Source organism: Carettochelys insculpta, chromosome 3, assembly GCF_033958435.1.
Source record: "Carettochelys insculpta isolate YL-2023 chromosome 3, ASM3395843v1, whole genome shotgun sequence".
Classification (NCBI taxonomy): Eukaryota; Metazoa; Chordata; order Testudines; family Carettochelyidae; genus Carettochelys; species Carettochelys insculpta.
In genome coordinates this window covers 83,642,217-83,667,902 of record NC_134139.1, presented here as the reverse complement: position 1 = coordinate 83,667,902, position 25,686 = coordinate 83,642,217, and the positions used below count along the sequence as shown (strand labels likewise).

The 25,686-nt window shown below is 43.9% G+C and overlaps 1 protein-coding gene across 1 annotated transcript in view; it reads right to left on the bottom strand.

The window, feature by feature from the left end:
* The window catches only part of LOC142010364 (uncharacterized), a 115,395-nt gene that overhangs the window by 12,244 nt on the left and 77,465 nt on the right, over positions 1-25,686 (bottom strand). Inside the window, exons 9-11 of the mRNA XM_074988681.1 lie at positions 21,233-21,334; positions 4,879-4,944; positions 981-1,087 (exon numbers count right to left, since the gene is read on the bottom strand). Coding sequence (XP_074844782.1) covers positions 981-1,087; positions 4,879-4,944; positions 21,233-21,334 — 275 coding nt within the window. The remainder of the gene's footprint in view (positions 1-980; positions 1,088-4,878; positions 4,945-21,232; positions 21,335-25,686) is intronic.

The window sequence follows — 25,686 nt, the reverse complement described above, 5'->3', positions numbered from 1 at the left end:
ATCGTCTGCCATGGTATCAAGAAGGTGAAGGACTCCGTAAACCAAACCTTGTTTAATACTGTTTAATATTGGACAGTGACTCAGTCATAGTGATGCCTTTAACTCTTTGGGCCCATTTGCTCTACCTAAGTTAATACAACAGTGGTATCTGGTGAAGGTGTGTGCTGAACTTTAAGTTGCTGCTTTGCAGGTCTCCACTCTGGGAACCTACATAAGCCAACAACATGGACAGATGCCATTCATGGAACCAATCTTTAAACCAGGGAGTACAGCTTTCCCAGCTAAAATACTTCACACGTCTTAATCTACAAACGTGTCTCTTTGTTTGGTTATGGGTTCTCCCTGCCATTGATGCTCATGTTACAAATATGAAACATTCTGAAGGACTAGGTATTTTTCAGGAAAAAGCAAAACACCCACTCTTTACCTGCAGGGACTTTAACAGCAGAAATTTAGGGCAGGTCTACTCTACAGCAGAAGGTCAAATGAAGGTATGCAATTCCAGCTACGTTAATTACCTTAATTTGGGCTTCCGCACCACTAAGGAAGGTTGATGGGTGCATTTGCTCCTGGTGACTTCTCTTACTCCTAGCGAGGGGCAGGAGAACTGACGCAGGCATCTTGTAAGTTCAATTTAGCATGTCACTACTAGACGCGCTAAATCGCACTCCATAAGAGTGGCAGAGTCAATCTTCCCTGTAGTGAAGATGTACCCATAAGCACTCAAGAGTTAGGCAACAACTGTTTTTGAGGGTCTCAGTGGCACCTAAATGTGCAGGCCTTACACAGCTAAACTGGCAATTTACACCAATAACCCCAAGGACAGTTGGTGTTCAAACCTCAAATGTTGACCACTAAGTGACTTATGAACTACACCATCTATCAAACACAGCTCTGTGGTAAACCAGAAAAATACAGCACATGGAAATGTTTCACTTTACACAACCATTTTCATGTAATGCGTTCATGATGTAACTGACCTCTTAGATAATGACATATTGAGAAGGGCGAGATGATACATGTGATGCAAGTGTATCAGTTGTCGTTCATAGTGGAAATGCTTCCTACTCCATTTCACAGCGTTGCTCTGTAAATAAAAAATATCACAGTGCAATTCAGAATGCAAGTTCACTGAGAAGAAGGTTGAAAACTTTTTAAGGGACCTACAATAATACAAAGCAACTTTTTCATTCAGGAAGAATGAAAAGCAATGATTACTTTTAGTTCCTGTACTATTACCTCCTGAAATATAATTGAAAGTTTTGAACTTGATAGGTTCTATTACCAAAAATGGAACAGTCTAATCTGTTACAGTGACAAAAGCACAAAGTAACAATACTGAAGTTGTTACACTTCATCTGTCACATAAGAATGAGTTCCGTAAAGTGCAATATTTAATTTAGCTTAATTTTTATTAAAGGAGCATGAATTTTCATTCAACCTACATTTTAAATCACTGATACTTTTAATGCGCACAATCACCTGCCACACACTTCCAACTGCATTTAGTTTTCCATAAACTTCTAGCTGCCTAGTGCACTGAAACAGCTCATCAGAGGCAGTGCCTTTCTTTTATTTTGATTAAGACCATTCCTGTAACTTTGTGGCTGATCTGGTTCCCCAAAAGTCCCTCCATCAGTATATGTCTCTGAGTTTGCATTAGCATGCACATAAGTTCCTACATCAATAACTACATGTGGGTGACAAGTTTTAGCTGAAATCATATTTTATCGTTACATGGATCTGCTTTGGCTCATTCTTCAGATGACACTTCCTTAAAGTAATCAAGATAGAGAAGAAAAGTTGTTTTATTTTTAATATAAATTGTTTGGTTTCTAGAGCTTTGAGTACTCAAGAACCTAATTCAAAGCCCATTCAGTGACTCAGGGTCTTTTCTTCTTTTCAATTGGCTTTCCATGAGACCTACAATTTTTAATCAATGGCTGAACTGAGTGGCCCACTAAACCAGCGGTATCCAATAGGGATTCAAGGTCCGCAACACTTGTGGTTATTGTCTTTCCATATTCCCCACATTATAACATACAGAACTTTATAGAGCCAGGATCTCCCAGCCCACCTCCTTCTAAATAAATGCCCTCCCCCAACAGCCAGGCACCCTCTGCCTCTTCTGTTCTAATTCAATGCTGGTGACTTGCTAGAGCTGCTGCTGGGGTCACCATGCACTTCTCCCACTAAGTGGTGGTGTGCATGCACAGAGTGGGGGGACGGCAGTCCCCGAATGTGGCTCTCAGGAGGAGCTGCATTTAAAGGCTCCAAGAGCTGCATGGGGCTCGAGAGCTGCAAGTTGGCCACCTCGGTATTCACCACAAGACAGTGTCGTATTTCCCACATGTGGTGAGTGGCGAACTTACTGGACACCCCTGCATTAACAGTGTCTTCCACATTATACTTTCTCTGCAAATCTAATAAAATGATTTATAGGTTTATATGAGTGAAATGAAGAGCAGAACTAGTTACAGTTTATATACCCAAGTAATTGCTCAAGTATATTTAAAAAATTATTCTCAGTACTTATATCCTACACCCCTTGTTGCTTAGCCCCTCTTTGTAACAGACTCGGCAAAAAGTTATTTTGAATACATGTTCAAAACAGGAAATGAACCTATGTACAACTTATTTGTAGGGATCAGTTGTAGATAGCAAATGGCTAGTGTATTTTAAAATTTATTTAAGAAAAATGGACTTAATATACTATGTTCTCCGTCCTGTTCAATGATCTGTTTGCTCATTGCAGGATCAGATCCTTTTAGCGAGTGTGTGCGCGTGCGCACACATTTGCTATGAAGAATACCAAAGTGGACCCATGCATCCATCTAACTGCTGATTGTCTGGCAGGGATTCTCTTTAATTGTTCTGTAAAGCATTACATCTTTTTATAGTGCAATTTAGAAAGGTCCAGGTCCTGTAAATAACGAAGCATGTGGAACTGTACTTAATTTCAATGGGACTATTATTGTGTATAAAAATTACAGAATAAAGAGCAAATACATCAATATTAATTTACTGCAATAATTTAAAAATATCAATTCCTCCACCCAAAGGAAAATTATGGTAAAAGCAAAAGTCACCAAAAATCCTTCCACACTTTGCTCACTACATTATTGTAATGGGTATGCTCATGAAAAGAATGCTTCTTTATCGGTAACATTTCCTTTCCTTGTCTTACAGTTTTGCCTTTAAAGCCATGTAGATAGACAAAGATGAGCAGATGGTGGGTTTTTTTTTAAAACAAAAAACAAAAAACATTGGGTCTACGTCTAGACTAGAGGGTTTTGTTCACAAAATAGTAGTTTTGTCAACAAAACTTGTGGAGCATCCAGGTTCCCAAGGGTATTCTGTCAAAAGTAAGTCAACAGAACACAGCACATTTTTCGACGGCTGTATCCCACGCTGCACAAGGAAGACAGACAAAATGCCAGTCTGGACTTCCAGGGGCCCTTCTGTCGACAGAAAGGGCTTCCAGGACACCAGGCGCCACTGTCTGCTGTGCTTCTGGTTGGCTGTTTTGCTGGTAGAGCGGCTCACTCTTTCAATCCGCTTTGGCAGTCTGGACACGATCTGTTGACAGAAGTTTTGTTGCAAAATATCTTGCGACAAAAACTTCTCTTGACAAATCACTCTAGTCTAGAGATGAGAGGCTTTATTGACATGAATGGCAAATAGCATAATCCTGCTGCAAACCTGTCTAATTGAATAGGACTGTCTCCCTGAAGTGAACTGCATTCAGTGGCCCTGGATTTAAAAGAAAGCTCAGAAGAAGGTTCAGAATTGGCCTTGTCATTTTGGGAGTTGGAGTTGGGGAAAAAGCCTGATTGGTGAAATAAATTTTCACTGATCACCTCCCAAATGTGACAGAATCCCATAAACCAGGGTTTCTCAAACTTTATACAGTTGGAACCCAGTTTTTTTCAGTACCCTTTTTTGCAGCCCAAAAATAGAACACGCAGTAAAAAAAAAGAAAAATTAATAAATTTTCACCGCTTATTATTTATTAGCAATAATAATATAAATCTTGATATAAAATACTTAAGTGCCTAACTTGGTGTTATTACCTTAATTATGTGGGAAAATATTAAATGTACCAAATTAATGGGATCATGCATGCTAATTTGTATACTTTCTAAGGACCGGTACTGGGCCGCAGACCACATTTTGGGAAGCGCTGCCCTAAACTTTTGGCACACCACTATGCACAGGTCCGGCCTACAGATTTTGGAATGGGACAACAGGATAAATTTTTGGGATACATCCCGTATCCATCTGACTGTGAGAAGTCTGAATGGCCTCAATTCCCACCACAGTCAATCAGAATATTCTGGGTACTTATCACCTTGCCATATCAGGCTCAAACGCATCCTTAATCATTAGTGCTTCATACGTCCCATGGAGCAGCTCATCTGTTTTGAGTTCCCATTTCATTTTTCAGGAACAAAAACTAGGTCTCCAGGGCAGCCCTGAATGTCAGAAATTTTAAGTATTGGTGAGCTCCTAACAGAAAGTCAAAACCAGCTTGCCTGGCTTTGTAGTTCTCTAATCAGCCAAGTAAAGGTGACGTGTGAATTTCAGTGGCAGGAAGCAGTTTATAGTACAGTAACCTAGCCCATTGTCTGGGCTTTTTCTGCTCAGCTTCATTACTATTACCATGATAAAGGCAAGTGTTTTTTTCTGCTTCCTTTTCTTCCCCTTCAAGTCTCTGCTTGCTCTTGACTCTTCTGAATTTCACTTTGATACTTCCACACCTTGGCTCTTCTCCCAGACAGAATAATTACAAGAGCTCAAATTAACCTTTTTGTTGTTGTTTTTGGGGGGAGGGTGGATGAGGCAGCACTGTTGTGAAGCTTTGCTGAGCAAACTCACCAGCTCCTGAATTCTGGATTGTTCTTCAGGCCTTTTCCGCAATTCAGAAAGCCAAGAAAGCAGTGGCTGTGGGAAACAATTCAGGTCTCAGATTTAGCATGAAACAGAGATAACCAGAATGGGGCCCACCAAATGTGGCCCAGAGCTTCATTCATCTTACAAGACCTCCAGCCTTTTCCTTCAGAAGTTCCAAAGCTGAGAGTAAAGTCACAGGAGGAACAGAAAAGCCACAGTCATGTGATTCAAAAGTTGATCAGAATATCCAACTGAGCTGTCTGGTTTAGGTCTCGTTCAGCTAAAGGAAACTGACAGCTAAGATTTTAAACAAGCATTCTCCATTGCTGTGACCACATTGAAACAACTATTCGCATGCTCAGGTGCTGTGATCCAACATGCTGAGCAAAGCAGTGACGAGACATACTGGGAATTTGAAATATCCAGAGTCCATCCATGCATATAATAAGCAGAGTAACTCCATGGACTTCACTGGTGAAACAGAGATCAGGATCTGACCTCCTCTACAAATAATCAGTCCTCCTTTAAGTGACTTCATACAAAATGAAATACATTAGGAGAAATTGTGCCTTTCTGTATAGCCATGCAACCCCGTGCACATAAAAGAGATGAATGGGTGTAAGTAATGATCCACTGAGTGCAAATAGATTATTGCTAACATAAGGGGGGGAAAAGCAAGGAAATTGTTTTGATTATTCAGTTGCCTATTCAAATAACAAATCCATAAACAAACGTTAATTAAGGCAAGGAGGGGGAAACCCTGTTTTATCCCTCTTTGTAAAAGTGACATTCCTAAACATGACAGCAGCCCCTACCAGCCAGCTAGGACATGGTTCAGTAGTGATTCGAAAGTGAAATGCCACCTCTCTCACCAACATAATTTCCTATGGCACCTGGACATTCTCTGGAAGTCTCCTATGGAAGTACAACCCTACGTAGCTTGAGAGAGCCAGAGATCCCATGCTGATAGGGCTGCAGACATAAATACAATATATTGTATTCTAGCACACATTACACAAAGGCATATCCCAGATTACGGCACCATTATTCTCTTTCTGACACCATACCAATGAGTTAAGACTTCATCAGCACTGTCCACTGCAGTTATTACAACAGTGACAGAGGGACAGACACACTTCCACACACAGAATCACAAATTTCTTTCCTTCAGTACAAAACAAAGGTAGATAGCTGGTGGAAAAAATGAAACACAGCAGCCATTCAATCTCCAAACCAAACTGAAATAGAAAACACCACACTGGAAATCCTGAGCTCTAGCTACATTGCAAGTCATCTCGACTGGAAATATATAAGGAGTCTAGAGACTAACAGCAGCCTCAAGAGATGCACTTCCTTGTATTTCCCTCTCAACACCTACTTGGTTTACCAGGAATACTTCCACTTGTGTAGGGAATGAGATTATAGATCTCTCTCTCTTCCATTCTGCACTCCCCCAACCCCCCCGCCCCCATTTGCATCGTTCTAGAGTGTTAGGGTCTGATTATCCTCCTACATCAGGGGTGAGCGAACTTTTTACATCAGGCCACATTTTTCATCCCTGCAATTAGCAGCTCCCCCACACAGTTGTCTAATGTAATTCAAACTGATGGAAATTTTGGTTATGTTCATATAAAAAAAATCTTTCCGCATGTGCAAGAAAAGTAGTATGTGAATGTAAAAATTTTATTAATTGGTAAATAAACAGGAATACTCATACATAAAAACAATAACATAGGTCAAGATTTTGACTGAGATGGATGAGTCTGAGACCCATTTAATGAGATGAATGAGTCTATTATGCTGCACCCCCTTATGAAATGTCATGCCCCAATCCAAGGGGGCCTGCCCCCCACTTTTTGCACCCCTGTCCTGTGTGGCTGTAGCTTTCAACAGTTATTCTCAATTTACAGTGCTGTGAAGCAATCTGGCCCTTATGTCATGACCAGTCATCAGGCTGAATCATCATATTATATTAATTTGTTATCCACCTAAGACCGTTATGGCAGAGAAAAACAGTTTCTTAGTAGAATGTTACCTTGTATTTCCCACTATGTGATCTAAAATATGTAATACAATGTTCTAACAACAAAGTAAGCCCAGCAATTTTAAAGTCAGTAATTTTGTTTAGGGCATCCCCCTCGCCACAAAATTTGCAGATGGGTGTTCCTGAAATTTTTCATTTGTCAGCTTCCTCATCAGTTATGCCAGGTTCCCAGAAAGAGAGGGAAGCAGCCCTAAATGAAAAGTCTTTATTTAGCACTTCATATGATTTCATATTATTTTATCATAGTCCTATTTGGATCCTATTTTTGCCAGCCAATAGCTAAAGAAAAAAAGATGCTTGTCAAAATTCACCTATCTTGAAGGCCATGAATCTCTAGAAACATTGGGGGAGTTTTTCCCCACCATGTATCTGGTACAAGTTGGTTTCTGAGAGAAGTATCATGATGAAATATTATGAATTTGTTTTCAATACTTTAAAAAAACAAAAAAAAAAAACCCAAAAACTTTTTTTTTAAACTCAGGGAGCAGTTTGTACACCTTTCAGTTAAATCAGAGGTCCAAAAAAAAAAAAAAAGGGGAAAAATACAACAGTAAGGAACATCAAATGGATTTATGGCACTCCCTTGGAGGTATCTGATTGAATAAGCCACTGAATTGGGTGACAGATAAACAAAAATATGTTTTCTGTTACATTAATGCACATATATAATGTGCTTTATTTGAGAAATAAATGGAGTTTAACTGGTGAATACAAACAAGTTAAAATACTCTTTACTTTTTCTGAATATCATATGAAACACAACACAACTGAAAATATTTAAACTAAAAATGGTGTGTATACTAATTAGGTAAATTATTGATAAACTGAATATATTTTCTTTTTCTTACAAGCTGTCCTTTTAGCTTTTTTAAAAGTTTGTCTCCCCCACTTATCTTTCATACAGGAACCCACTGAGCCAACTTCTGCTCCAGTTTATATTGGTGAAAAATCGGGAACAATTACACTGACCTCGATGGTAAAGCTTAAAAAACAGAGGGCAGAAAAAAGTCCCAATGTTGCAGTTAAAAAATAAAAAGCAGAGGTGGTGTATTCTTAACCATAACTGTTGAAAGATGAGTTGCCTCGTGTGTTGAGTGTCTACATAATGAGTAGACAACATTTTTTAAAATACTTGATAGTCATCCTGTAGCCCTTAATTAGACAAGATTTCCTTTGGTTTCAATGGAAGTTGCACTTAAGTGACAAGGGTAGGATCAGGCACTTGAATACAAAACAAACATATTTATTGGTATAAATCACATATCAAGGCGCTAAGTTGTTTTACTCTAAGGGTCTATTTTCAAGTACTGTAACATCCCAGTTAAATTACGCTGGCCTTGATTCAATGTCCACTGATGTAATTAAATTTTCTTTGCATTAATTTAAATGGGACCTGAACTCGACCCTCTTTTGGTAGAACTTTCTTATGCTTGTTTTCAATCCAGCAGTGTTATTTTTCCTAAATTGGATTAAGAACTCATTCAGGTATTTCTGAAATATTAGAGCATGACATTTTTATTTTTATTTTTTACAAAAAAAAGAAATCACTAGTTGGGACATTAGATACTTTCTTGGGCAGTTCTCATAGCTCAAAATAGTCGTCTTGCGCTCTCTCTCTCTCTCTCTCTCTCTCTCTCTCTTTTTTTTTTTTTTTTTTTTTTTTTTTAAGTAAAACCTCCATCACCCTGATGATGAATACCTTTGCCAGGTTTATCTAAATAAAGTCATCTGAAAATATTTCAATAGTTAACAGAGAGAAAGCTGTGCTAGTCTACATACTGTCAAAAACAAAAAAGCAATCCAGTAGCACTTTGAAAGCTCACAAAATAATTTATTAGGTGATGAGCTTTTGTGGGACAGACCCACTTCTTCAGATCTGAAGAAGTGGGTCTGTCCCACAAAAGCTCATCACCTAATAAATTATTGTGTGTGTCTTTAAAGTGCTACTGGACTGCTTTTTTGTTTTTAAAAATATTTGGTACATGGTCCTTATCTTTTTAAAGATGTGCCATGATGTGGCACTTTAGTTGCATACAAGATAAATAAACTAGATATTTTGAGTTTTTCACCTGAAAATAAATGACTATTTTAACAAGTACATATTTAAATAAGCACATACATGTTTTCAAATCAATGTCTTTTCAACTTCCATACATTTCAAATAAACATACTCAATATATTTTAGAATCTCCTCAATCTGAGAACTCACATTTGGAGGGGAAAAAAAAACTTACACATAAAGGATCAGATTTTAAGGCAGACCATTGACACTCTCACTATTCCTGTTTACACTGTGGTAATCAAAATTAGACACTAGCCTGCAACCTGTCAAACACGTATTTTAAACTTTTCTCTTTATCAATCACAATTAAAAGGAAAATAAAAAGGCAAAACCACAAACACTCCAAAAGTTCAGATTTCAATAAATTCAATCTTAGAGTTGCCACAGCATGTTCTCTGATATAATAGTGCAAATCTAGACTAGCCACTGGAACTACTCAGGAAATTCACTCATGTGACTAAGATCAGATTTTGCTGTAATTTAGCATCATACGCACAAGGGGGATGACTTGTTGTTGCTGTGGGAACTGTAACTATGAATTTCCTGGCTTGCATGTGATTCAAACTTCAGCTTTAACGCTGCATTAATGTAGCTTTTCACACTTGACAGGCACACACTATTTTTAGCCCAGAGATTCCCAAATGGAATGCATTGTTTTCTTCACTACTCAAACAAACACAAAAAAAAAGTTGAAAAAAGAAAACATATGTACACAAGACTTCCCATTTTTACTACAGTACATTGACTAGTTCCAAGTAATCCCCTGCCACCAACCGCCAACTTTTACATTCAGACTGATAGCCAATATCTCAATGTACCTGAGACAGCTAATTTAAGAAGGAAGTGGTCAAAGTCATGCTTTTTTGTAAACTTCAAAGGTGATCCCTCTCCTTCCTCCTCTTTACATTTTACTGTCTGGCTTTCTGCCCATCCTGCAGCTGTTAGCTAAGCTTGTGTTTCATGGCGTCAAACCTGCCTCCTCACGGTCCATAAAGTTACAGCAGGGATCGTGATATGCAGGTGTGGAAAAGGGAGAAGTGCAGGATGAGCCTGTTAATGATTTTTGGCACCCCATGCTGAGTTGCTGAAGAAAGAGAGCAGCTTGCAGAAGAGTCACTCTTTGTTTGCAAAGGTGTTCTGGGCCATATTACTTCTCCCACAGCAAAGGTGTTGGGTTTTTTTTTTGTTTGTTTGTTTTATGGGCTGTTTACAAAAATGATTCACCTTTTATATAGCTTTTAAAAATGCTTTGAGACTTTAATTAGACACAGTAATTCCATCACACTACTATGAAGACTTTTACTTTCCATTTAATCTCCCATTAGATGATTCAATGCTCTTATTCAACAATAAGTCCACATAACTGAGGCTGATTGTTTAACAGAAGAAGGAAGATAGTAAAAAATCAGCCCATGCTCATTTATGTCACAACCCTTAGTTGGATTTCTAACACACATTTATAATTTGCTAATGTAGGCAAAGAGTCCTATCTTTAGACGTATAAACAAGCAGTCCTGTAGCACCTTAAAGACTAACACATTTATTTAGTAGGTAATTAGCGTCACGGGGTAAGGGATACTCATTTAATGCTTTCATTAGTTAGCTAATAACTGAGATTCTGAATCAGGAATTCACCTGATTTTAAACATATACTTCAGTGGTTACCTCAACAGCAGCTAACAGACCTGCAGAGTTACTTTGGAATAATTTAAACAAATGTTAATCAGGATTTTCAGAAATGGGTGCCTAAAATTAGTCTCCTAGGGAAAAACATTGCAGAAGGGCCGAAGAGTATGTCCACACGCCCGAGGTGCGACTGCAAATGTGTAAATTTGTTGGAGCTGGCACAGCTAAAAATAGAAGCACAGAGGCAATGGCAAGAACTTCACAGTCTTGCAGCACATGTGTACTTAGAGACTGCAGCATGCCTGTCACCAGCCTGTATGGAAGCCCGTGGTGTTGCATCTCCTGTGCGACTTTTGGCTGTGCTATCTCAGGTATGGCTCCCTGTGCTGCAGCGACCCCGAGGCTGCAGGGTGCCTTCGGAGCCTGGGTGCCACTGAAAGCCAGTGCGATGGACGTAAGCTCAAGTCACTGGAATGCTTTTGACAACTCTACCCCAAGGTTTTATTTAGGTGCGTAAATAAATGGGGGCTTTGGACACTCAGCCCTTTTGAAACCTTTCAGTCCAATTATGCAGGTACCTCAGCAGCTCAGAATAAAAAAACAATTTAATACCTAACTTCAGACTAAAGGTTGAGGTGCTCACTGGAAATCCAACAGGGGCTATGGGGATACAGAGACACGGAGAGCACCACTCCTCTCCTACTCAGTTGTCTGCTTGGATTGTCAGATTATGCAGGCAGGGTTCTGCGTCCTTCTAAAAAGTAACTGTATTTAATGTATAAAAATCCCACAATTTTCTTAAGCAAGAACAGCTTAGCTGGCATCACACAAGGCACTAATAAAGACACAGGTCCTGGTTGTGATTTCATTTAGGGCTTTGATAGATATGCTTTACAAATCTAAAAATAACTCATTTTCAAGATTAAAAATGTGGCACACATACTAGTGGTAATGGGGCTTTCACGAGCAACCACATCATCAGACACTAAATACAATTCACCAGCAACTTAACAGAGTCAACAGTGATGTGCTCTTGCCAAGAAAATCTGGATTAAAACAATGAGAAAGAGGAGTTCTACCTTGTTTGGCTGCAACTCAGAAAAAGCACATACACCTATGAAGTCCTTCCTGATTCAGGATGGCACTTAAGTATCTGTTTAAATGTAGCCACTGAGGTCAATGGGATTTAAGCACTATTGAAAATAAACGGCAGACCCCAGAGAAGTCCAGAACAGGGATGTTTTCCTAAATCAAGGCCTAAATGACAAGATGGAAAATTTTAAACACACACATAATTATTATTAGTTTCCATGACTCTGTCACCTAGGGGCCCCACTCATAAACCAGGACCCCACTGTTCAAGAAGCTCAACAAATACATAGAGCGGAGGATAAAAAACAGAGTCTCCCTAGCCCACAGAATTGGATATTTTTGCCATCACCATACAGTCTGTAGATACAAGAACACTCTACTAAGCCACCAATAAAGATGCGCTTTATTGTTACAAAGGCAGCCTGGATTACATTAATGTGTATATCCATTAATATATAATTATCTGAAACAAAGTATGATCCCATTACAGTCAGTAGAACCTTTCCATTGACTTCACTGGGGCCAAGATTTGGCATTATATTTGAGCAACAGCACAGGGGTATTTTCTTTCCTAGCAAAAGATTTTAGCGGATTCCTTTAAATTAGAAATAAAATAGAATGCTTGCACACAGATTTCACAGTTGAAAACAGACTGTAGCTAAAATTCTTGGTATTCAAAATTCTATTATCTTCAGGTCATGTTTCAAGGGTTATTTGTTCTCCAAGATGATCGGAAAGTTAAACCAACAAAAATATTTACCTATACAGTTGTAGGTTTTATAATATTTGTATGCGACCCAAAACACTGGATGGGAGTTGTTTTTTTTTTTTAAACTAGAAAGAGATAAATGTAAATAAATAAGATGACTCATTGAAAATCAGGGAGAAAGGCTCTTGGATTCTGCAGTGATGTGCGGCTTAATCTTTTCAATTCTTCCAAATTTGCTGCAACAACCTGACATACTTTTTATTTTTAAATTGTAGAACAGTAGGTATAATCCTAAAAATAAAAACTGGCTGAAAAGATACCTGTCATTTACATCATGCCAAAACAGCCCCCCTGAATCATATGACTTAACGACCTTGCCAATCCAAATGCCTTCATTAATTTACCAGTCATATTTAAAGTCAGGGAAACAGTCAGAGCACAGCCTGATCCCTCAAAGACCACTGGGACTGCTCACAGTGAGTAAAGATAAGCACATGCATGTTTTTTGTGCGTAGCTGAGTGCCAGAATGCACCATGCCTATGCTGCCTTGCTCATGGTAATGCTGAGTTATGCTATTGCGTGTTTTATGACACTTCTTCACTTGAGGCTGGAAACAGGATCAGCCACATAATGTTAAGTGCTGCATAAACACTTAGGTTGCGTCTACACTTGCATTCCTCTTTCGAAAGAGGTATGCAAATGAGGGAAATAAAAAAGGCAAATGAGGTGCATATTTGCACCTCATTTGCATATTCTTGTTTCAAAAGAAGAAAACCAATGTAGACTCTGCTCTTTCGAAAGTAAACCCCATCTTCAAAGGAATCCTTCCCTTTATTTAATGAAATAAAATAAATAAATTATTCCCATTAAATAAAGGGAAGGATTCTTTCGAAGATGGGGTTTACTTTTGAAAGAGCAGAGTCTACATTGGTTTTCTTCTTTCGAAACAAGCTCTTTTGAAATAAGAATATGCAAATGAGGTGCCAAATATGCACCTCGTTTGCCTTTTTGATTTCTCTCATTTGCATACACCTCTTTCGAAAGAGGAAGGCAAGTGTAGACCCCTAATACAAGAGCCACTATGCTTAAAAGCACCAGTGCCCTCGCTATGCCAGTATTCCTACCACTGCTTGGACTACAGAAGCACCATGGGTAATACTGAAACAGGAGGAGATTTCATAAAAAAGACTATGTAGACACTTGAGGATCAACCATCAACTGCAGAGGATCCACCATGATTTCTGAAATGGAGCTGAACGCAGTTTGGTCCCTTCTACATCTGCATTAAAAACCATTTACAGCACCTGTTGCAGACAGCAGGTATTTAACCCCAGGTATACTTCCTAGCTAGCTTTTTATAACTAAGCATTCCAAATGGCCATATTTTATTTCTGAAAACTGAAATGTGAAGAAATTGTTCATATCAGGACACGTGCCTCTGTTCTGCCAGTTATGTGTGGCCCATCATTCAATCCTCCTGCCTGTTTCCATTGTAGGTCTTACTCTTCCCAGGACTCCACAAAGATGGGCTTGTATCTCAACAAACAAACAAATTCTGCATAGGTCAGGGGTGGAGTTTATTTTGGGTGCTGCAGAATGGGGTGGAAGAAAGGGAGAAGAGAGGACACTGTGAAGAAAACAGTGGCTCTATATGTTCTTGCTGAGAAATATCCCAGGCGGGTTTCTCAGCTCTCAGAAGAGGAAAATGTGTTCACATGAGTAATTGCCTTGCCAGTCCTCTTGACCAGCAGACTAAGCTTTATTTACCTACCTTGCAGCAGTCGATAATGATCCCCTTTTTCTGTTTGAGTGGCTAAATTTTAACAGCAAAGTGCGAGAAACAAAATCTCCTTTTAAACCCAGCAAGTGGCAGTATACAGGCTGAACCTCGCCAGTCTGGCACACTGGTCTGGCAACATCCATAGTCCAGCATGATTTTAGTTAGCTGAATGTCAACCTATCATGGGTGTGGCCATGTTTCCTGTGACTCCATAAAGTTTCTTTTCAGCCACCAGTCCTGGCTCCCAGTGTTCTGTGCTATTATCATCTGTAATTTACATCAAAATGTCTTCTAAGAGCCCAACAAGCAGTGGAAGCATTGGTAATGCTGCTAAAGAATATTGACCTCCCATGGTCCAGCAAATTCTCTGGTTCAGCATCAATCAGGTCCTGAGAGTGCCAGACTAGAGAAGTTCAACCTGTACTTTGTTCCACACATACCAACCCGCTGGTGAAAACAAGGGGCTTCTTTTGGTCAGATCCAAAATGTTTTCTAAAACACCTTTTTTATGGGTCTCATGGAAAAGGGCTAAAGTGTAGGCTCTTTGGGGCAGAAGAATAATGTCCCTGAGTTTGGATAGCAACTAATGAAGTCTGAATGCAGTGAAAAATAACTGATAAGGAAGAGGAAGCTCAGCCCAATGGTTAGGGCATCACCATAGGTAACAGGAGAGCTAAGTTCAATATCCTGCTACACCAGAGACTTCCTGTGTGGCCTCAGGCAAATCACCTCATTTGTCTGTGCTTCAGTTTCTTTTCTGTAGAAAGTGGGGCAATAACATTTTCCTATTTAGTGGGTGTTTGGAGAACAGACATTAAAGATTCTGAGGTGCTCTCATAGCATGCGAATGGGAGAGCATTTTAATGAGACATACAGGAAATGAGAACTGTTCTGCAGAATTCTTAAACAAGCCTGTAGAATTCTATACAGGGCTATAATTCTCCATTCAATTATATAGGCTGATTTAAAAATTTAAAAGGACAAGATCTTGAGTCTCAGATGCTGGGGTTTTTTTTTTTTCAAAGTATCTTTGATAGAATCTTGCTGGTTTCATCACTATTAAAAACTCTGTATGACTTTTTCACAGGGAGTATACTCAGATTTAATCAAATGATCTTCGTACAGATTGAATTTCTCTAGTCTGTGGCTCTCTGGCCCAGCAACATCTGTGGTCCAGCATTGTTGGGTGTTCCAGGGTTGGAGTACTTGGGGAAAAACTGGTGCTGCAGGACCACAGATGTTGCTGGACTAGAGAACCAGCCCAAAGGCTGGGAGGTTGGAGCTCAGTGACGAGGCCATGTGCTGGAGCCTGGCGGTCGGGAGCGGGGCCTCAGGGCAGAGCCCAGACTGTGCTCCCAGGAGCAGAGCTCAGGCTTGGCAGCCAAAGGCTGAGAGCAGACCTTGGTGGCAGGGAGCACAGCCTGGAAGATAGCATCAGATGGGCCTGCATTAACCTCCTCTGGTCCAGGAAATTCCCTGGTTTGGGACTGGTCAGATCACAAGGGTGCCAGACCAGGGAGGTGCAACTTGTAATTGGTACATGAGATCTGGTTTCTGTCAATTTCTTTCCATTTTTCCAACATTTCAGCCACTTATTCCTATTCTATTATAAAATAGTTTAGCAACCAATCCTATGTCCATGCAGCACAGACAGCCATGAATGGTGGAACTGATTTGCCACATTAGGTTCTCTAGAGCCCCACACTCCTAAGGTCTTGATGAGTTTAAACTCTTAAGAAGAGTAGCATCCTAGAGGTTTACTGTCCATCACCACAGGATCTAAATGACTTCTATGTAATTATAATTATATTATAATATAACTCACCAGCTCATGAATCATTATTTTTTTCTAATGCTTAGGGTTGTCAATACTGTGACATCATAACAGAAGGAAGAATATCTGCAAAATAGTAGGGAAAATAATCTTATCTCCTTCCTCGTAAGATTTCTCGTCTTCACACACCAGACAACGAAGAAGAATAACACTTTAGATTCTTCTGTTCCATAGACTCTGGTGGGAGGCTGGGAATAGCTCTGCATGTTGAATTGCAACAGAGAAATTGAATAAAAGTGAAGCTGCACAAAACTTAAAAAACAAAACCCCAATTCCTGTCCTTAAAATGAACTCATTCCACAGACTGGAGGGGAAAAATTAACTGTGGAGAAAAATCAAGATGAAAATCTTGTTTTCACACCAAGAGCCTTCAGCCAACAAGCCTTTGGCCATCTTTGCTTGGCCAGAAAGAAGAGTCCATCAACCAACCCAGCAGGTCAACATTTTTTCTTCTAACATTTATTTTTAAGGGGAAAAAAGAAACAAGTTTCAGTTGAAAATTCTCAAAACCAGAAAGCTTTCAAAATGATTTTCCCAAAATGTTTTGTTATTAAAAATTTCCAAAGAGAAAAAATTATTTTTCTTGGTTGCTTTACCTTTCTTTTTTTCATTGTCAGTTTTGACTAATCACAATTGTTACCCAGTGATATATCGGGGAAAAAAAACCTAATGCTTTTTTTATTCAAAATATTTTTTTTAAATTCTTGATTTTTTTTAAAATTATAACTTCAAATTTGAAATATCTATTAAATTCTATGGACTTCTTAAAATAAAAAACAGCCCATTTTGAAAACCAATAGAATAAAAATACTTCAGAAGTGTTCCCAGTTTACCATTTTATCTCCATTTTTAAGTTTGCTCTGACCAGGGAAATGGGCTAAGAACAATAAGGAAGTTCCGCATACAAAACTGGTAATATAACAGGAGCTGTAAAATCCATGGGTACCAAACTGGAAATCCTAATCCCACTTCATGGCAGAATTGGACAAATGGGTGGAAGGAATTAAAGGGAAAATACAAAAAGGTGGAAATTAAATTACAAGTCCCCAAAACAGTGATCAAAGGGTATGACCACACTGCAAAAAATCCCCCAAACGATACCCTGTAGCTGCACGTTAAGAACCCACGTTAATTGCTTCAGGCTCACGTGCCTCATGCTAAGGGAGCTATTTTAACACAAATCAACAAGATTCTTCAAGTGATTGTTCACGGGATGTGCATTCCAATGTAGGCATGCGAGCCTGCGCATGCCCAGTTGCCTGAACTCCTTTTCCCCTAACTGGTAGCTATCGGGTTGGTGTGGTACCCACTGGAGTGACGCCGACATACGACTACTACTACTACCACCACTTAACCCTTGTACTCCGTGTGGAGTGTCGGTCATCTACAAGTCTCCTCCACTTCACCCTGTCTTGGAACAAAACTGCTAGCTGGCTCCAGGAGTACCCCAGTTGTTGTCATTCAATCTCTGTAGACCTTCTCCACCTTGTTGAAGGTCTTCCTCTTTTGTGTTTTCCTTGCGGGTTCCATGTGAGAGCTTGACGGACTATGCTGGAGGATGTGACCTAGCCATCCCCACTTTCTTCTCTTGATTTCAACATCAAATTGTTCTTGTTCTGCTTTGTTCCAAAGCTCCATATTTGTGATGGAGTCTTGCCATTGGATGTGACGGATGTACATCAGGCATCTGCTTATGAATATCTGTAGCTTATGATTTGAAGACTTTTTAGTACGCCAGGTCTTGCATCCATACAAGAGCACATTCTTCACATTTGTGTCGAAGATCCGCAGTTTCCTCTTTGCAGATATTATTTGTGAGCTCCATACGGGAGGGAGAGTCTTGAACGTAGCTGTTGCTTTCCCTATCCTGGCATTGATATCCTTATCTGTTTCTCCATCTATGCCCATAATACTCCCCAAGTAGGTGAACTGCTCCACATCTTTCAGGTCATCCCCTCCCAATGTGGTGGTGGTGGTGGTGTTGGGCTGGTTAATTCTCATCATTGTGATCTTTCCCTTGTTAATGCTCAGTCCAGCCATTGACAGCATTGATAAAGACACTTTGTGGAAACTGCTGCAACCCCTTGGCATCCCACGCAAAATTATTAGCTCAATTCATTCAACTTACGAACCCTTGACATGCCACATTATTCACAGTGGAGTCTTGACAGAATCCTTCAGCATTCTGTCGGGAGTGCGACAAGGGTGCCTATTGTTACCTTTCCTGTTCTTGAGCGCAATGGACTGGATTATGAACAGGACGACAGATGGCCATCAACAAAGCATTCAGTGGATACTTTTCAAACAGCTATGGGACATTGATTTTGCTGATGATGTTGCTCTGCTTTCACACCAACATGAAAACCTGAAAGAAAAGGTCACAACACTAGACAAAACTGCTTCAGTGACTGGACTGATGTCAATATGGCAGCCAGTATATACACTGCCCGACCTACTCCCCGTTCAGTTCCTTCTTGCCATGGTGACGGTTGTTGGAATTCCCTGTGCTTGTGCTTTCCTTTGCTGGTAGCTCATTCGACAGAAGTGCAGCATTCCTGACCCATATATATCCCAATTCAGGAGATCTGTAGGGTGGCCACCTGGTCCTCCATACATGTTTGTGGCCCATTATGCAATTACACAACACGCTAGGGAGGACTTTGCAGTGGGCAGTGCCGTACTGCAGTTGTTCCAGGGCTCTGACCCCACCTCCGAATGTCAGCTTGCATTCACTTACATTGGAATGCGCATGAGCAATCACTCGAAGAAAAAGAGATGGTTACCTGTTTCCGTAACTGGTGTTCTTCCAGATGTGTTGCTCATGTCCATTCCAAAACCCACTCGCCTTCCCCACTGTCGGAGTAGCCGACAAGAAGGAAGTAAGCAAGGAGTGGGCCAGGCAGTGTATATTTTGGTCACCATATTGGTGCCACTGCAGGAGGCACCACACCAACCTGATGGTACTGGCTAGGGGAAAAAAGACTTTCAGCAACTGGGTATGTGTGGGCACACACACCTACCTTGCCATGCACATGAGCAACACATCTCAAAGAACACCAGTTACGGAAGCAGGTAACTGTCTTTTCTGTGCAACTGCCACAGACTCAGCTGAATTTTAAATCTCTCCAAATATGTGGAAAGGGCTCTGTGGGTATCTTCAGGGAAGCGATGCAATGCCACATGGACAAAGGCATTTGTGGGAGACGATAACAAAAGGGTGAGAACACTGGCAGAGTGAGGCAATCTAAAGCACAACAAGGAAGGATACCTCAGGAGTGGAAAAGTTACGTAGAGCTGTATTTTACGTGGAATGAAAAAAGAAATTATTTGTTATGTGGAGGACCAGAGAAGAGGGTGTGGCAGTAGGTCCAGATGGTTATAACGAGAGATTTAGCTGAGAGGATGAAAAGAAAAGAATTTCAGAGAGTGTCATCCAAACATCTATTTACTGGAAAACAACGTACAAGTTGCATCTTTCCCAAACATCAGGACCTGATGGTGCCAAACAAGAGAATTCGCCTAGCAGCATTAGCAACATTTCCATGGTTTACAGGACTCTTAGAAGACATTAAGGGGTAAATATTAAGGTAAATAACAGCACAGAACACTGAGACACAACACTGGTGGCTGGTAACAAACAATGGGACCATGCGAAGCTTGGCCACACCCATGATAAGTGGACATCCAGCTCACTAAAACCATGCCAGATGCTGGATGTTTCCACACCAGAGAGTGCTGGATAGTGGAGAGGTTCAACCTGTATAATGGAGAATTGGAAAAAATAAACTAAGCTATACTTCTCTTCATTGGCAGAAATCTTTGGTGCATCTGCTCTTCTGGAACTAATCCATGTCTCTCCTTTTACAGCACCTGACGTGCAACACACCATACATTTAGGCTACGTCTACACTAGCACACTACATCGAAGTAGCCTATTTCGAAGTAAGGACATTGAAATAGGCTACTTTGGCATGTATCAGCTACACGTCCTCTGGGGCTGGTGCCATCGACGTTCCACATCGAAGTAGTGATGGGGAACATTGAAAGGAACCGCCCCGGAAGGAAATGCGGAGCGTCCACACATACAAGCTCTCCCCGTCAAAATAAGAGGCCAGCAAAGCCCCAAGACACTCCCTTAAAGGGCCCCTCCCAGACACACTTGCCCTGCACAGCACGAGATCCACAGCGCCGACAATCAGTTGCAGACCCTGTGCACGCAGCATGGACCCCCAGCTGCAGCAGCAGTAGCCAGAAGTCCTGGGCTAAGGGCTGCTGCATGCAGTGACCATAGAGCCCCACAGGGGCTGGACAGAGCATCTCTCAACCCCTCAGCTGATGGCCGCCATGAAGGACCCCGCTATTTCGAAGTAGCAGGACGCGGATCGTCTACACACGCCCTACTTTGACGTTGAACGTCGAAGTAGGGCGCTATTCTCATCTTCAGATGGGAATAGCGATTTCGATGTCTCACTGCCTAATGCCGATTTCAACGTCGAAATAGCACACGGTGCGTGAAGAAGCGACACGTGCTATTTCGATGTTGTGCCGGCTACTTCGAAGGAGCTGGCTAGTGTAGACGCACCCTTAATCAGAGATCATTAGAATGGGAACCTTTCATTGGAAGGCTTGGAGGCGCAGGAGCAGCACCATTGCTGAGTGAAAGCCATCCCTGTCAAGCGTGCCCAAAACCTCTGCACCACTGAAGCTAAGTGATAAATAGGCCTTGGGCTTTCCCCCTGGACAGGGCTGAACTTCTCCCTTTGCATTTTAGACACATACAAATAACATAGTGTCAAAGTCATAACACTTGACTGAAATGGGTTACAGACATTTAAACTGGAAAGCAATAATCACGCCGAAAAGGTGACTTTCTGGTGTGAATTCAGTAAGAATAAAAAGCACAAGCAAAAGAATTGCCTGTTCTGGGGCAGGTGGGTGACAGGCTGGAGATTAAGCTATATTCCTTTTCACAGCAAATGTCAAAGCTCCAGAGAAAACAAAGCAACCTGCTGACCTATGAGCACAATGGGCCAAAATTTAACCCTCGTATGACCCCACTGATGCTCATGGACTCCTTCCAGGGAAGGACTGACTTCTCTCCCCAACACTCTGCCTTGGGTCAGTGAACTAACTAGCAAACTGAGAAATTCAATTGAAAGGATGCAACAAGGGCAAGGGTCTTCTCACCTACCTCCGGAAATATTTGCTCAGTTTCTTCTTGGTGCTTTGTGTGTTTACGTGGATGATGAGTTGGAGGTTGGCAAGTCACTGGCCCTGGGAGAGAAGCTGAGCTCTGTAAGATAGTGAAAGCAAAATCAAGGATGGTATGTCTTCATAACTGGGGATGAAAAGGAAGTGCCTAACGCCTGGTCTACACTAGGGAACAAAGTTGATCCCAGATACGCAATTCCAGCTACGCCATTAGCACAGCTAGACTCGACGTATCAGAATTGACTTTCTGTCCTAACGTAAATCGGGCCTCTTTGGGCTTGCACTGATGTTCCTTACCCCATACGATAGCACTGAGTACCAGGGTCAACAGCTGAGCCCAGAGAAATCGATTTTGCTGTATCTTTACACACATGGCAAAAATCGAACTCCAAAAGATTGATCACAGCACGTCGAACAATTTTGGATTTGTGTAGTCATCACTTCTGTGCCATTTTGTAATGTGCCTGAAGGGGCAGGGGGAAAAAAAGGAAACAAATTGAAAATAGCTGTTGACTTATTTCGAGATTGGTCACCCTCCTTTCATAAGGAATATTGCCTATTTTGAAATAGCTAGTTCAAAATAGTTGCTGTTAAGATAGGGAATAGTGCTTATTTTGAAACAAGGCATAGTGCGTTCAATGGCTCTATTTTGAAATAAGCTTTTGTATGTATAGAGCCGCGTCTACACTAGCCGGCTTTTTCGAAATAGCTATGCCAACTTCAAAATAGCGCCCGCCGCGTCTACACGTGCCAAGCGCTATTTCGAAGTTGAAATCGACATAAGACGGTGAGACATCGAAGTCGCTATCCTCATCAGGAGATAGGAAGAGCGCCCTACTTCGACATTGAATGTCGAAGTAGGGCATGTGTAGACGATCTGCGTCCCGCAACATCGAAATAGCGGTGTCCTCCATGGCAGCCATCAGCTGAGGGATTGAGAGACGCTCTCTCCAGCCCGAGCTCTATGGTCGCCGCGTGCAGCCCCCGAGTTCCTGTGCAGGAAGCTGAGAGCACTTGCAGGCAGCAGCACAGCCACGTGCCCAGCCTGCACATCCTCACCAGCCCCAACCCAACACCTAGCAACCATGGCAGCCAGCCCCCCCAAGTACCCACAGGGCACTCCCCCCAAGGGGACCCAGGGCTCCCAGCCTGTCAGCCAGCGGGGCCTCTCCTGGACAGAGGCTGAGATCCGGGACCTGCTGGGGCTCTGGGGTGAGGAGGAGGTGCTCCAGGTAATGGGGAGCAAGAGGCAGAATGCGGATGCGTTCGCTCGGCTGGCCAAGGGCCTGGCTGCCCAGGGTTACCCTGCCCGCACTCCTGACCATGTCAGGAGTAAGGTAAAAGGAGCTGCAGCAGGGTTACGCCTGGGCCCGGGACACAGACAGCCGATCTGGGGCCGCCCCTGCCGCTTGCCCCTTTTATAGGGAGCTCCGGGAAATCCTGGGCCCCTGGTACACCTCCTCCCCACCCCCGGCCACCCTTGACACCTGGGCCGATGAGCCCCAGCAGGCCCTGGAGACGGAGTCCGCCCTGGAGGCCAGCCCTGCACCCCAGGGCCCCCCCCAGGAGCCCACCCCTGGGACACCGGAGGAGGAGGAGGAGTCCTCCAGCAATGGGGGGCTCCAAATCGACCTCCCCTCCCGCAGCTCCAGCAGGGCATCCACCCGATGGGTGTCCCCTGACCATGGGAGCAGACCATCAGGTATGTACCCCCCTGGTGCACACCCCAGGGGTTAAGAGACATGACGAGAGCCCTCCACACACCCAGATGACCATGGCCCCGAGGACAGCAGTGAAATGTACCTCAGAAGAGTCCATCAGCCCCTGCCCCCCAGCAGGACACCGCCATGCCCCATCCCTGGGGATGGGGGGAGCAGAACCTAGGGTCCCCCATGGGGAGGGGGGGGTTGGACACACATCATCATCATCATCAGCATCTCCGGGGGACGGGGACGGGGAACCAGCAGCAGAGGGGTGGGGGGACAAGGGCCACAGGCAGGGCCCAGACTAATGGCTCTCTCCAATCTTCTTCCCCCCTCTGTTCCGCAGCTGCACCATGGGAGGGCCCGGAGAGTACTGGCATGGTGTCTGGGGTCCTGGACAGCCCACCGGGGCCATTGCAGCAGGCCAGCCCCTCGGCGGAGCACAGGCCAGCCCCAGGACGAGCCCGACAGCGTTGGAGACATCCGCAGGCATCCATGGACCCGCCCCTGCTTGCCAGCCTGCAGCGTCAGGCCTGGGGGGCCTTCATGCGCACCTTCCAGGACATCGCGCGGCCCTTGGCCCGCTCCGCCTGCTGTCCCTCCACCATCCGCCGTCCTGGGGCCTGCCACCGAGGGGGACCATGGGCCTTCAGACACCGCCCGGCCCTATCTGCCGGTTCTCCTGGCCCCCATGCAGCCTCGACAGGGCCTCTGGCCGAGACGTGGGTTGCGCCCCCCCACACCAGGCGCAGGACAATAAGGGGTGCATGGCTGAGGACATTGCCCCCCAAGGCCCAGTCCTTTGGACATATTCCCCCCATCCTTGTAAATAGTTTTTCTTCTGCTCCTGTTTAGTACCTGCCCCCCATGTACATAGTTCCCCCCTTCTTCTTTTATTAATTAATACAGTTTGCACGGTTTTGTTTAAAAAAAATTACATTTATTGCACAGAAGTGTGTGTGTGGGGGGGTGCTCTCAGGTGCTCTGTAGTGTGGGTGTGGGGGCAGGGAGTGTTGTGGAAGATGGGGGGGTGCAGTGGGTGGCTCACCCGCAGCTGGTCCTGCCAGCGTTCACCCCGCAGCCTGGTCAAAACGGGCCCACAGGGCCTCCTGGACCCGGATCCCTTCAAGGTCGACCTGGCGACTGGGGGCAGCAGGTGGCTGGACGTCGGCCCTGCCAGCCTCCACAGCCCAGCCCTGGAAGAAGGCCTCTCCCTTGCTCTCCACGAGGTTGTGGAGTGTGCTGCACGCACCCACAACCTGGGGGATGTTGGTGAGCCCTGCATCCAGGCGGGTGAGGAGAAACCTCCAGAACCCGTTGAGGTGGCCGAAAGTGCACTCGACCACCTGGCGCGCATGGTTCAAGCGCGTATTGAACTGCTCCTGGCTGGCCGTGACATGGCCTGTGTAAGGGTGCATAAGACAGGGCCAGAGGGGGTACACCACATCTGTGACGAGGCAGAGGGGCATGGTGGTGTCCCCCACAGGGATCTCCCTCTGGGGGATGTAGGTCCCTGCCTCCAGCCAGCGGCACAGGCCCGAATTTCTGAACACCTGGGTGTCATGGATGCTGCCAGGCCAGCCAACATAAATGTCCAAGAGGCAGCCCCAGCTGTCCACCAAGGCCTGGAGGACCACGGAATGGCATTCCTTCCTATTCAGGAAGCGTCCTCCGCTGTGCTCCGGGGCACAGATGGGGATATGGGTACCATCCAGAGCCCCAAAGCAATTTGGGAAGCCCAGGCTGGCAAACCCCGCGATGGCAGCATCCGGGTCCCCAAGCTGCACAAGCCTGCGGAGGAGCAGGGCATTGATTGCGCGGATGACCTGCAGGGGAAGGACATGAGAGGGCACCGGTGAGGGGTGTGCAGGGTGTATCTGGCCCTCCCCCCAGGGTTCCCCCCCACGCCGTGTCCTCTTACCTCCATGAGGACAGCCCCGACGGTGGCCTTGCCCATGCCAAACTGCTGCCCTACGGATCGGCAGCTATCTGGAGTGGCCAGCTTCCAGACAGCGATGCTGACCCGTTTCTCTACAGTGACGGCATGTTGCATGGGGGTGTCCTGGCGCCGTAAGGCAGGGGTGAGCCACTGGCAGAGCTCCAGGAATGTCTGCCGGCTCATTCGGAAGTTCCAGAGCCAGCAGTCGTTGTCCCACTTGCCGAGCACCAGCCGCTCCCACCAGTCCGTGCTCGTGGGGTAGCTCCACAGCCAGCGGCGTGCGCGGTGGGGGGTGGTGCTGGGAGGGCAGCAAGGTCTAGGGCTTCTTCCTCATCCCTTGGGGGCAGCTCATCTTCCTCAAATAAAAGATGGTCAGCTGCCTCCTGCATGGCACTGAGCAGGGCAGCCACTGGTCCTCCAGGGGTGGGTGTGTGGGCCTCTGGCTGCTGCTGCTGCTGGGGGTCCATGGTGCTTCATGGGCTGTGCGTGCTTGTGGCTCTGCAGACCGCGTGCTGTGCAGGCTGAGTGTGTCTGGGAGGGGCCCTTTAAGGGAGCTGCTTGCTGTTACCCCAGAAGTGCTAGTCCACCCTGTGACCCTGTCTGCAGCTGTTCCTGGCACCCTTATTTCGATTTGGGCCGCTTTTGTGTGTAGACGCTCCCCTGCAGCACCTATTTTGATGTAGTGCTGTCCAATGTCGACGGCACCAGCCCTGAAGGATGTGTAGACGCTATTCATCAAAATAGCTTATTTCAATTTCGCTACATCGAAATAAGCTATTTCGATGTAGCATC